This window comes from Zootoca vivipara, chromosome 5 (genome assembly GCF_965207765.1).
Source record: "Zootoca vivipara chromosome 5, rZooViv2.hap1.1, whole genome shotgun sequence".
Lineage (NCBI taxonomy): Eukaryota > Metazoa > Chordata > Lepidosauria > Squamata > Lacertidae > Zootoca > Zootoca vivipara.
This window is the reverse complement of record NC_142588.1, coordinates 34,192,423-34,206,495: the sequence shown is the minus strand read 5'-3', so window position 1 is coordinate 34,206,495 and position 14,073 is coordinate 34,192,423. Positions and strand designations below refer to the sequence as shown.

Genomic DNA, 14,073 nt, shown 5'->3' with positions numbered 1-14,073 from the left:
AATTGTAAGCACTCCCATGAAAGAATTTTCACATGCCGCAACATGCTAATTACAGATTTTAAATACATGAACATGTGTTTGCAACATAAATACGTAATTCACTAATCTCAGGTTTATTAAATTTCACACTGGCAGGATAAATGGTACAGTTCAGATAAATATACTCAAAAGGGAAAAGAATCTGCTTGAAGGACTTTCCCACAAAGCAATTAGTTTTTCAAACTGTGTTTTCTTCAGAGCAGTATCCTAAAATGGAAAAGAAGAAGAAAAGCTGTTAAAATGTCTAAGCTGACATTACAAAATAGAGGCAAGGTAATAATAATATGCAACTAGAGCTAATTTGTGAAATTAGACTGGCATGTGTATCAGTTTAACTCTTGCCACAACAAAGTATATTACCTATGACCCTTGTTTCTTGGTCTCAAATCAGAATTAGCAAGTCGCAATTTGACAGTATTCTACAGCCCACCAAGTGAGGCTAAACTACAACTCCCATCAGCCACAGCGAGCATAGCCAATGGTCAGGGGTGATGGGAACTGTTGCTGATGAAAGGTTGGAATGTAAATGTAATGATGAATAAATAGCCTGCTCTCTGGTGTACAGGCTTTTATACAAACTGGATATTGATGTGACAGGCCATAGTACTTCCAAAATAGCATCCTGGAGGGATTGCCTAGACTCTATCCATGTCATGGGGAGGGGGGGGGAGTCATCCTTATCACCAGGATAAGCAAATGGGCATGTTCATTCAAGATGGGTACCCAATGCCTACGCCAACAATAAGGGTAGTGGTCATTTTGATCCCCCAAAGTTGTCATGTCTTCATTTCTGCTTCTCGCACCGCTCCAGCTCCCCAGTGATCTCAGGCTCACTGTGCCTGGACATGCAAACAGTTTCATAGCAGCACGGGACATTTGCCCGCGCGCCCTTTAGTAAAATTCTACTGAAATGTTTCTTACCATTATGAGCAATAACCCTGTATTGTCTGTCTAAGCAGAGCTCTGTCTGCTTTTGCCTGACGATTCTTTGTGTTTCTGGACGTAGACCATTGGCATCGCGGGAAAACACAAAGGAGTAGCTGTCGGCACAAGTGCCATCCTCATTCAGCCGGCGGCAAGAGTAGTGTAGAGCATAGGTGTCATAATCTGTGGCCACTACCCAGTGATCGTCATCTGGAAGAAGCCATAAAAATAATTAAGGAAACTCAGTACCATTGTGCCCCCACTGTGCACTTCAAACGTGTAGCACTAAACCAGGATTCGTTTTGCATGGAACGCGGATCAGTCAATGTGAATTCCATGTGTGGCAGAAAAGATGTCTGGCTGCCATTTAGACAATAAATATGAACAATACACAAATAAATAAAAAGATACTTTATGTTTTCAAAATAGCACTTAAACATCTAAAGCACATGCCTAAATAAAAATATATGAATCAAGTCTAATACACGGTAGTCACACCTGCTCCCTACATTTAAAAACACTCTTGTACTATGTTAAGAGTCATAGCTTCCTCTCAAGAATCTTGGGAACTGTAGTTTGTTAAGGGTGCTAAGTGTTGTTGGGAGCCCTTCAACAAATTACAGGTGCCCTGATATGTAAAAAAATAAAATAAAATTATTATTTTTAAAAAGCGTTTTAAACGTATAGTAGAGGTGTGACCATTTTCCAATACGAAGATTAATCTTATCAGGAAAAATCAAGAAGGAAGGTAGAAATGTACAATGCACATGCAAATATAAAGCACATATGTAAAGTATGTATTGCTGCTTGTCAGTGGAATAGACTCCCACAATAGGTGGTGGACTCTCCTTCCATGGAGGTTCTTAAGCAGAGGTTGGGTGGCATCTGTCGTGTAGGATCTTGTTGAGATTCCTGCATTGCAGGGGGTTGGATCAGACCCTTGGGTTCAGCAAATTTGGGAAGAAGGACAGGATAGTATAATAAATAGATTGGAAAAGTAAAAGGGAAAAATGAATGGGGATAAATCTGGGTTTGAAAACAAATGTATTTTACTTGATCTTCAAAGTTGTCAAAATGTCAGAAAAGATACCAGTAGCTACATTTTAGCAGATTCTTCTGTCAAGGTGCCTCCAGACCATCAGAATTTTGTGGAAAGGTTTCAAGCACACGCTGGGAAAATTATGTTTGTGTAATTAAAGTAGATCAAAGCGTTCTGTTGCCCTAGCACAACCAATCCACTTTAAAAATTAAAAGTGCCTTTTTGCATTTTGGAAAGTGACAGGAAAATGCATCAAATAGTGTGGAATGATTTAATGAGAAGACCTATAAACCCCACGCAAACAAACAGGACGAATGCTCACTGCTGTATAAATCTCTCGCAAATCAGAATAATTTATATCCAGTCAATAACCATTGTGCAAGCAAGTCATGGTGAATGCTTAATAAACAGGTCAACTGGAGAAGCCCTCATAGGGTCATCTTGCAGAGCCAACATTTGAAAACATTCAATAAAGGGAATGCTGAGAGTTGGTATTTCACATAAGGACATAGATAAGGACAGTGGCCTTTTGGACTCTGAGTCCTCAGGAAGCTGCATGCTTTGATTTCGTGGCAGGGCAAAGGTAAAATACTTGTTGAAGGTTGAAGTAAAGAAGGGGGGAATCCTGATGCCTCCCCCCCCCCCACGACTGGCTGAGACCAATGGTGATGTCAGCTGGCTGCGCAGACAAGAATTCTTTTGCCCCCACCGACTGGCTCTCTCATGGCCGTGCGAGGCCACAATTGCTACTGCTGTCAAGAGCAGGTCGATTTCACTCCTTTTCAACAGACCAGAAAAATCTGCAATATCTCTTCAGATGGCTCTACATCTGCATGTACTATCATCAAATAATGTTTAGTTATATGTACTTTTTGTTACTGGTGCATGCTTAGGGTAGCAAGTTATGCACTGCCAAAAAGAGAGAAAAGAGAGAGGATTTGCATAACTAAAAAGGACACCATTTTTGCATATGGTAACTTGTTTGTACAGATGGAATTTTAGGCATAATTACTAAAATTTAAATAGGAATGCAATATATCTCACTGTAGTGGGGAAGGTACCAGGTAACTTGTGTGGCTGCTCGCCACGTGTTTCTAACTGTTGATGGGCAACTTCAAGGCTTCTGCTGTCACTTTTTATAGTTCCCTATCTTTAGGCTAGACTTGGGCTTAGCAGTCCTCCCATTAGAGACGCCTTCAAACAGAGCAGCATCCTCTGATAGCCCTTCAACACAGAGGACTGTCATCTGTAAAGAAGGAGACATGGCCACTCTATGCACCCGCTGTCCCACAACATCAAACATGGTGTGTCCTTTCCATTTCCTGCCCCCTTCAGCATAATATATAGATCGACACAATTCTGCAAATGGTAGCCTTACTAGACAGCTTTGGACTTGTTACATCAACCAGCAGAAAACAAGCAATGCAAATAATATACAGCATGCTAAAAAGAACTGATACTCACTTCCCTTCTGGAGATAGCTTGCCATCCCAAAATATTTCATCCTGAACTTGGCAGGATCCTCAGTCTCTGTGAAGATACCCGTCATGACAGGGCATATCTCCAACTGACTGAAAAGAGGGAGCAGTGGATATAGAGTTAAGCCTTGGGAATCTGAGCTTAGGGGTATGCCTGGGCTTACAAAATGGAGAAAGGGATTTGGAGCAGTGGGAAAAGAAACAGACTTACTTGAAGAGCACCACTCTGCCCTGGGCTTTAGCAGTCATATGCCCAGCCTCATCGACAAAAAACTGGGCTACAATATTGTCCTGAAGGAACAGTCCCTCGGGGTCTTTCTTGGCCATCGCATACCAGAAACCAGCATACTGCAGAAGGAGCAGAAAAGGTCTTATCAGAGGTGCTTAGAGGATGAGCTTAGAGGATGCAGTACAAGGAAAGGAGATTGGCTCCTCAAATTGGATTCATGACTGGCCATATCATTAGGCTGAGGGAGGAAATTGCCTAAACCACAGATATTCTGGCAGCACCATTAACTATTCCTCCCGAGCCCCCTAGGCATTCTCCTCTGATGGAGATTGCAAATGAGTGCACCACATAGCCTCCCCTCCCATGCACTCACAAAACTAGCCGGCTGCCATCAGGTTTAAAGGAAGTAAAACGCAACTGCCAGCCCACAGCTTCTGTACATAAAATGGCAGTCCACCATTTTGTCCATCTTAGGAAGCCAAAATGGCTTGGGCGGTTCTGACCGATTGTAGCCACAGCTGCTGACTTCTCCCAGATGCAGGTTTTTTGCCAAAATAAAATTAGCAGCAAAGGGGAGCAGCTTGAGACATTTCAGCTGAAACACCTCTGAAGATGTTCAATAAGGCTAGCTAGAAAAATTGTCTGAATTCTCAGCAAATTTTTCTCAGCTTCAACTTGATGGAAGAAACATTCAAGGAATTCTGAGGAAAGCCAAGAGTTTTGATTAAAAAAACTTAAGGAAAATTCTAAGGGAGTGGAAGTGATTTGTACTGTCATACGTAACATAAATATCTGAAACTAATTCTTTTATTTACTAGGATGCAATCTCTATGAAGAAATCCATAGTGTAACTTGATCCACACATTTACAGCCCTCTAAGAGCTGAATTCTGTACTTTCCCATAGGAAAAGCCTTTCTTCCTGCAAGTCATTTGGGCCCCATAACTGGGATTCCCCACCCCTATTTTATAATGTATTTTAAAGCATTACTACTACTACTACTACTACTACTACCACCACCACCACCACCACTATTGAAATTAGCTAAAATCAGTTTATTGGGTGCTAGAAATTAAAACATGCTACAGTCAAATCAGCAAAGATACTTCTGCAAGAGATTCACAATACTATCCTTTTTGAAATTCACTAAAAGTAAACAGGCAAACAGCATCTCTGGTTGTTACATGTGCTTAGGCTTAGTTATATTTCGGACTAAAAATTAACACCCACTTTTATAGTGCAACTGTGGTTTAAAAATAAGCACAAGTCAGGCGGCCCATCAGGAAATGTGAGAAACAGGAATATATGAGAAAATAAATGTAGTCACCTAGTCACTTTTTGGGGAGTGGGGAGAGGAATCCAATACTAAAGAATCTAAGCATAATCTCAAGTCTTTGCTTATACAAGAATCCTACTCTGGTGCATTTCATCCTTTCTTTGGCTGTGTACACCGCATACATCTAAAGCATATGCCCCAAAGAATCCTGGAAACTATACGGTAGTTTGTTAAGGGTGCTATGAACTGTTGCTCTGTGAGGGGTAAAACACTGTGCCCTGGATTCTCAAGGGCAGGGCGTAGAATGTGTTAGAAATAGGCTTTAAATGTATGTTGTCTGTATATGCAACTTGCTCCCTTGCTGAAGAGCTGGCATTTCTTTTTGTGTATCATTCATATATATATGAGAGAGAGAGAGAGAGAGAGAGAGAGAGAGTGTTCAGACTAAATGTTGGCGTTGCGCTAATCATTACAAAATAATTAAAATGATAATTCTAAGTGAAGCAATTCTGTTTTGATTATATTTAAGGGACTGGAATTCAAGTGCAGATAATGACAAGCCAATGCAGGCAGTATCTTACATGTCAAGTAGCATAAAAGAAGAAAAAACAGACTGAAAAGACCTACTCTGTACTTGTCGAAGTTTTCCTGGACTTTGAAGTTGCTCACTCGACAGTCGCGCTGTGCTTGGCATCTGGCGTCCAACAGCGCCAGGGCCAAAAGCACCAACCAGGCAAGGACTCCTCTCGGGTGAACCATCTTGCTCCTATGCACCAGCAACAAACAGAACATGCAGTTCATCACAGAGAAGAAAGGAAAGAGCCCAACACACGCACAGCCCCAACAGGAAATAGGGACATTCTATTCTACATCAGTAGAATGGATGGCAGGTGCTATGGGTGAAACTGGAGGGGACGTCATAAATACCACCTCCAAGATCCTAATAAGCCCCCACCCCCTTTTTAAAAAATCCTCTGTGTACAGGGAAGGACTTCCTTCTTTCAGTAATAGAGCCATAATCACCAGACAGTGGGGTTGAAAAGCCACTGAAGAGGATATGTCCGCCTGTCAAGGAGCAGCGCAGATCCAAAGAGGCGACCCTACAATGTATGAGAGGCAAGGTTGGGTGCATGTTTTATAGCTCTGGGTAGGGAGGAGGAGCCGGGAGCAGTTCTTTTGTGAACCCAGCAGGCAAAAGATCAATATTGTTAGGGGGAGGTGATAAGCGACAGCAGAGCTTGATCGATTCCCACTGCTGGTCAAGCTGTTTTCACAACACTCTTGCTTAACTCTGCAACGGGAGGCCGATGGAGCTGCAGTGATCTTTGATCCCCTTCGCTGGCTACGCAGGGGATGTTGCAAAGGCATGATCCAACCTGGGCTTCAGACCAGACAATGCTTCTCTTGTTTGTAGAAACAGAACCTAGAAGGGGGAAAGGGGGGTGGGGAGAAACCAAGGAGGCAGGGGGGACACAGCAAGATCAACTTGAGGCTCCTAGAGAAGGAGATGCCAACAAGACAAGAAATGCTAACAAGGAAGACTATATGAGGGTAAAGAAGTGTGTCCTTCTTGCCATTATACAAATACATAGTGCCCATATTGTTAAGAAAATTACTTGCCGCTATACCTCATGAAAATAGGGACATTCCATTCTAAAGCATTTTGTTGTTGTTGTTTAGTCGTTTAGTCGTGTCCGACTCTTCGTGACCCCATGGACCAGAGCACGCCAGGCACTCCTGTCTTCCACTGCCTCCCGGAGTTTGGTCAAACTCATGTTCGTAGCTTCGAGAACACTGTCCAACCATCTCGTCCTCTGTCGTCCCCTTCTCCTAGTGCCCTCCATCTTTCCCAACATCAAGGTCTTTTCCAAGGATTCTCCTCTTAGAATGCCCCTATTTTCAGATGGAATGTTGAAAAGGATCACCTTAAACAATGGTTTAGTACAACAGGGTTTCATGGTTTGTAATTTAGAGCCTACTAGCTTGCTAGTCCACATTGGTCTCCCCATAAGCTAAGAGTGATATCGACAATCTTTTGTAAAGTTTGTCTCTGAGTCTGGAAATATTATTATTATTATTATTATTATTATTATTATTATTATTATTATTATTATTTCTATAGCATTTTGCAAGGCTTTATAGCTCAGCAATTATTTATTCTGCCATAAGCATTTGGCTTGGAGATGGCAAACCTCATGGCAACAGTATCCGTGACACTTTTGGTAGTAGTTATTATAGCAACCTGCCAACCTAGCAGTTCGAAAGCATGCTAGGTGTACATGTACTTGGAAGCTTGGATATGCACACCCATGAGGAAATTTACTAGTCCAACCCCATGTCGCATTTTTACATGGAGGGAACAATAAGACTTCCCTTCTCACTTCTGACCATGTGCTGGCCCATTTCTTCCCCATTAGGAGTCAGTGTGAATTGGTGTTTGGATAGGGGCTCCTCCACTTAAGTGATTAGGTAGGTTCTTATTCATGCAGAAAAGTTGCTACAAGGGGATATCTGTATATTTTTACAGGCTAGCAGGTACGTCAACATTCAGGGGGCATGGATAGCAAGTACAACCTCGCTGCCACTAACATGTTCATGAGGTCCTGTGTGTGAACAGCTCTATAATCTTTGTCCACAATGGTATGAATGTTTCCCCTCCTTCACTGAGGTTGAGATGAACTGTGGAGTATTAACGTGTGACAACCCCGAAAAGGTTTTTCAATGGAGCCTTTCGCATTCAACCCCAGTACTGTGGTCAGAATTCCCACACAGAAGAATGAGGTGGCAATGTGATAGGAGAGTCCTGATGTGATAAAATGATGACGCCATCTCATACAGGGTGAGGGTACCGTAGAAGAGGAGGGTTTTAAAAAAGAAGAAGAAGAAGAGGGTTTTATTTTCTAATGTTCTCAGGCCTTAATGTGTAGTTTGAAAACTATTAATATAGAGATAAACAAATTGGATTTGCTTTTGACTTCCAGACACATGAATAACATAATAAAGTGTGATTATGGCCATGGTGATTATGGCCATGGGGTACAGTGTTGTTGTTCTTTTCTATGTGAATCACATTTCATAGAAACATAGAATTGTAAATTTGGAAGGGACCACGAGGGGCACTTAGTCCAACTCCCCGCAATGTAGGTATCAGAATCCTTAGAATCCCCCCGTGTTGTTCAGCTTCTTTTATTGTTATATAAAAGGTTTATTTTCCTCCTCTTTGAGCATGTTGTGTTGCCTCGCAGGTCAATATTTGTTCTGTAGTTTCAACATCTCAAGAAGCATTAGAGGAATCCTGTTAAACATTTTCCAGCTATGTAATCTGGAGTAGGACAGGATGACAGAACCAATTAGGCCCAAACTAGATGAGTTCTCATATCTAACACATACAGGTAAAAAAAGTAACCAGGGGTGATTTTATTTTATTTAAAAAATTTATATACCGCCATATAATTAAAAAAATATCAAGGTGGTTTGCAACAACCATATCTATACACAATGATAACCCTGCAAAAATTTGCAATCAGGGACCATCCATTATTACAGGCAAATATTTTCCTAATGGCCTGCATAAGCCAAGTGGAAAAGAAAAGTGTTCGGTGGGTGTTTAAAGGTTAAAACAGAAGGCATTTGCTGAATCTCTACTAGGAGAACAAATGGCCAGGCGGTAAAAGAGGCGGAGCTGTTCCGTCCCCATTACTCCACTTAACCCATATGCTGTCAAGATCCTGGTTAAAGTGAGGAAATACACATGGAAATGTCACATCCAGTTTGGCCTGTTTAGTCTGTTTTCTTAAGGACTCTGTTTCCAAAAACAAAAAAGAGGGGAGTGCAACAAGTGTGACATAACACAGAATGGCGGATGGTGGAGGCTGAATGGGTTCAAACTCCATTCGGTTACAAAACGCACTGTGACCTTGTCCCAGTTTCCTCCTCCAGGGCAGCCACACAGAAGTGTCCAGAAGGTTTTGCTTATTATTTTAAAATAACAGCAGCATGCCATCTTGACTGGACCTGGATGAACTGTTTTAATGACGATTGGTTGAAACAAGTTCAATACTCCTTGGCTAGTGTTCACACACCTGCTTACTGTGCACTCATTGTGTTTGCAAAGCTGGGTTTTTAATCCGTGTTCACATAACATTATCCAAAATGCATATGGATCCTGTACTTTGTATAAAATACTCCTGTCTGATGCATTGTTTCTCCAATCTGCTTTGCAGCTATTGGGGTCATTACATTAGTGGTTTTAAACTAGTGTGCCGCGGCAACCTGGGGTGGCTTGAATGATAGTCAGGGGTGCCATGAGCAACACTGGCCTCTGTCCCTCTTTCCTTCCCTACCTTCCTCTGATGCCCTCTTGTGTCTCTGCCTCCCAAAGGCTTGCACAGCAGTTTGTTGCAGCAGCCCTGGCTACAAGCTCCCCAGGTGAATGGTGCCTCTGGGGCTGGCCAGGTGGTGCTTCCCAGGCCCCTGTGGGGCAGTGTGAGGAGGCACTTCTCTTTGGGGCAGCTCAGAGATCAGGAGCACCAGATGCATCTGTCCAAAGGACTCCTAAGGAGAGGGGAGAAGAGATGAGGCTGAGGAAACACTCCCAAAAGGGTGAGGGGCTGCTGGCTCTGCAGGCAAAGGGTGACATAACTGGGCTCCTGAGCCCCACAGGTGTGCCACAGAAAGAATGTAGTTGGACAAGGGAGCCATGGACCCCAAAAGGTTGAAAACCTCTGCCTTAAACTATTCCTAATTCTTCTCTAGCCTAACCCCCATATGTCCCGGGGAAAAACAGGACATCCAATTTCCCCCTGCAAAAGCGCTGCAGCCATTTTGGGCACTGTGATCCTGCCAGATTTCACGCCAAAATCTCGCCCTGAAAAAGCGCTTGGGATCGCCTCCGTAAGTCGAGGCACCACTGTAGTTATTTGGTCAGGGGTCCCTTTACCCTTTTATTGTAACAACCATGTAGGAAAAACCAGGGAGCTTGGAGCCCTGCACCTGCTGATGCACTCCAGTTCTCATCAGACCCAGCCAGGGATTGGACAATAGTCAGGCCACAAGTCCCCCATGCCTGGTTTCCACCATTATGTGTGAAGTTCACAGATGAGCTTATTTTGCTAGGTGTACATGTACTTGGAAGCTTGGATATACACACCTATGAGGAAATTTACTAGTCCAACCCCATGTCGCATTTTTACATGGAGGGAACAATAAGACTTCCCTTCTCACTTCTGACCATGTGCTGGCCCATTTGTTCCCCATTAGGAGTCAGTGTGAATTGGTGTTTGGATAGGGGCTCCTCCACTTAAGTGATTACGTAGGTTCTTATTCATGCAGAGAAGTTGTTACAAGGGGATATCTGTATATTTTTACAGGCTAGCAGGTACGTCAACATTCAGGGGGCATGGCTAGCAGGTACAGCCTCGCTGCCGCTAACATGTTCATGAGGTCCTTTGTGTGAACAGCTCTATAATCTTTGTCCGCAATGGTATGAATGTTTCCCCTCCTTCACTGAGGTTGAGATGAACTGTGGAGTATTAACGTGTGACAACCCCGAAAAGGTTTTCAATGGAGCCTTTCGCATTCAACCCCAGTACTGTGGTCAGAATTCCCACACAGAAGAATGAGGTGGCAACGTGATAGGAGAGTCCTGATGTGGTAAAATGACGACGCCATCTCATACAGGGTGAGGGTACCATAGAAGAGGAGGGTTTTATTTTCTAATTGCTTTGTTAGATGTGTGAAGAAAGTAATGTTGTCAGGTTTTAATGTGTAGTTTGAGAACCATTAATATAGAGATTAACAAGTTGGCTTTGCTTTTCACTTCCAGACACGTGAATTACATAATAAAGTGTGGTACAAATATACATGGTGATTATAGCCAAGGGGTACAGTGTTGTGGTTCTTTTGTATGTGAATCACATTTCATAGAAACATAGAATTGTAAATTTGGAAGGGACCACGAGGGGCAGTTAGTCCAACTCCCCGCAATGTAGGTATCAGAATCCTTAGAATTCATGTCCCCCCCTTGTTGTTGAGCTTCTTTTATTGTTATATAAAAGGTTTATTTTCCTCCTCTTTGAGCACGTTGTGTTGCCTTGCAGGTCAATATTTGTTCTGTAGTTTCAACATCACAAGAAGCATTAGAGGAATTCTGTTAAACATTTTCCAGCTATGTAATATAGAGTAGGACAGGATGACAGAACTAATCAGGCCCAAACTAGATGAGTCCTCATATCTAACACATACAGGTAAAAAAAGTAACCAGGGGTGATTTTATTTTATAAAAAAACATTTATATACCGCCATATAATTAAAAAATATCAAGGTGGTTTGCAACAACCATATCTATACACAATGATAACCCTGCAAAAATTTGCAATCAGGGGAGAAGAGATGAGGCTGAGGAAACACTCCCAAAGGGTGAGGGGCTGCTGGCCATGGACCCAAATGGGAGCCATGGACCCAAAAAGGTTGAGAACCTCTGCCTTAAGCTATTCCTAATTCTTCTCTAGCACAGCCCCCATATGTCCTGGAAAAACCAGGACATCCAATTTCCCCCTGCAGGGCTTCCGGTCTGCCGCGCCGGAGAAAGAAGACGCAGGGACTGCGAGCTCCGCAGTCCCTGGCATCGCGGAGGGGGGGGAATTCCGCGGGGCGCGCTGATTCCCCGCAAGAACCTCGGGTAGAGCATCCCGAGGGCTGAAAGTCCGGCAGGCTCCGTTTTTGGCGATTCCTCCGCTGCCCAGAGACCCAGTAGAGTCTCCGAGAGCCAGCGGAGTGGAGTCGCGGGAGCCATTTTGGACGAAATCGTTGCCTCCGTAATTGCGAAGCCCCGAGTCTTCTACCGGGCAGCGGCAGATTCTCCCAAGAAAAGAAAGGAATTCTACAAAGAAAAGATACAAAGAAAGGATTTCTACAAAGTAAGTTAAATCTTCATTTGGACTTGTGGATTCTAAAATTAACAATTGGGAAAAATAGGAGAGATCCAAAAACGGGAGTCGATCTCTTCCTAATGGTCAATTAAGAGGCGCATTAAACATTCCAAAGCCGAAAAAGACACTCTGTTTTTAGTACCCAAAAGAAACAAAGACTTTGTATCCTTTTACAAATCCCGGTGCCGCTACCTCCCGAGGAACAGTAACTGTATAAAGGGAAGAATTCATTTGACAGTTGTCAAAGCTGTCAAAATTGTTAAAAGACAAGGAAATTCATAAAAAATTGTTGAAAGTTTAATTGGCTGCAAGATCTTATTAAAAGAGAAGTATTTGGAATTAAGAGACGATCAACGGTCTTCAATGTCTGTATACTAATGCACAGAGCATGGGAAATAAACAAGATGAACTTGAGCTCTTGGTACAGCAAACTAAATATGACATAATAGGCATCACTGAAACCTGGTGGGATGAGTCTCATGACTGGAATGTAGTAATAGAGGGATACAATCTATTTAAGAGAAATAGACCAAACAGGAAAGGAGGAGGAGTAGCTTTATATGTTAGGGATATGTATACCTGTGAAGAGATCCAGGATTTAAAACTTCAAAGCCAAATTGAGAGTATCTGGGTCAAAATTAAGGGAGAGAAAAACAACAGTGATCTCATTGTGGGAGTTTACTATAGATCCCCAAGCCAAACTGAGGACACAGATGATGCCTTCCTGGAACAGATGGCCAAGCTTTCCAAAGGAAGTGAGATAGTAGTAATGGGGGATTTCAACTATCCTGATATTTGTTGGATGTCAAACTCAGCCAAGAGCATAAGGTCAAACAGATTCCTCACTGGCCTTGCAGACAACTTCATTGTCCAGAAAGTGGGAGAAGCAACAAGAGGATCAGCCATTTTAGATCTGGTCCTAACCAATAGTGATGACTTGGTTAGTGGGGTAGAAGTGGCAGGATCATTAGGTGGGAGTGACCATGCTCTTCTGGAGTTTATTATCCAGCAGAAAGGAGCAACCAAGCATACTAAGGTCCAAATTCTAGACTTTAAGAAAGCCGACTTCAGAAAACTTAGGGAAACGCTGGGTGAAATCCCATGGACAGTAATACTAAAAGGGAAGGGAGTTCATGATGGTTGGGAGTTTGTTAAAAGGGAGATATTAAAAGCACAACTTCAGGCAATACCAATGAGACGGAAACATGGAAGGTGCCTAAAGAAGCCAGGCTGGCTATCTAAAGAACTTTTGACTGAGTTAAGATTTAAAAGGGATATGTACAAAAAATGGAAAAGGGGGGAAATCTCCAGAGAGGAATTCAAACATATAGCCAGCACGTGTAGAGACAAAGTCAGAAAAGCTAAAGCACAGAATGAACTCAGGCTCGCCAGAGAGGTTAAAAGCAACAAAAAGGGCTTTTATGGGTATGTCCGTAGCAAAAGGAAAAACAAGGAAACAGTGGGGTCACTCAGAGGAGAAGATGGTGAAATGCAAACAGGGGACAGAGAAAGGGCAGAACTCCTCAATGCCTTCTTTGCCTCAGTCTTCTCCAAGAAAGAAAACAACGCCCGACCTGAAGAATATGGAGCAGATGATTCAGCAGGGGAAACACAGCCCAGAATAAGTAAGGAGGTAGTACAAGAATACTTGGTTAGTTTAGATGTATTCAAGTCTCCAGGGCCAGATGAACTACATCCAAGAGTATTAAAAGAACTGGCAGAGGTGATTTCAGAACCACTGGCAATAATCTTTGAAAATTCCTGGAGAACAGGCGAAGTTCCAGCAGACTGGAGGAGGGCAAATGTTGTCCCTATTTTCAAAAAGGGGGAAAGAGAGGACCCAAACAATTACCGCCCAGTCAGCCTGACATCAATACCAGGAAAGATTCTAGAGCAGATCATTAAGCAAACAGTCTGTGAGCACCTAGAAAGAAACTCTGTGATCACTAAAAGTCAGCATCTCATTTTTTGACAGAATTACAAGCCTGGTAGATGAAGGGAACGCTGTGGATGTAGCCTATCTTGATTTCAGCAAGGCCTTTGACAAGGTGCCCCATGATATTCTTGTAAAGAAGCTGGTAAAATGTGGGCTAGACAATGCTACCATTCAGTGGATTTGTAACTGGCTTACTGACCGAACCCAAAGGGTGCTCATCAATG

At 42.8% G+C, this 14,073-nt stretch overlaps 1 protein-coding gene across 1 annotated transcript; it reads right to left on the bottom strand.

Annotated features, from left to right (window-relative positions):
* Positions 1 to 97: 97 nt before the first annotated feature.
* RBP4 (retinol binding protein 4) lies at positions 98 to 6,095 on the bottom strand. Its single transcript, XM_035138333.3, has 6 exons — positions 6,008 to 6,095; positions 5,612 to 5,750; positions 3,692 to 3,828; positions 3,467 to 3,573; positions 961 to 1,173; positions 98 to 246 (listed from the first exon to the last, which is right to left on the bottom strand). Exons 2-6 carry the CDS (start codon positions 5,741 to 5,743, stop codon positions 218 to 220), a joined length of 618 nt encoding a protein of 205 aa, XP_034994224.1. The 5' UTR covers positions 5,744 to 5,750; positions 6,008 to 6,095; the 3' UTR covers positions 98 to 217.
* Positions 6,096 to 14,073: the final 7,978 nt, after the last annotated feature.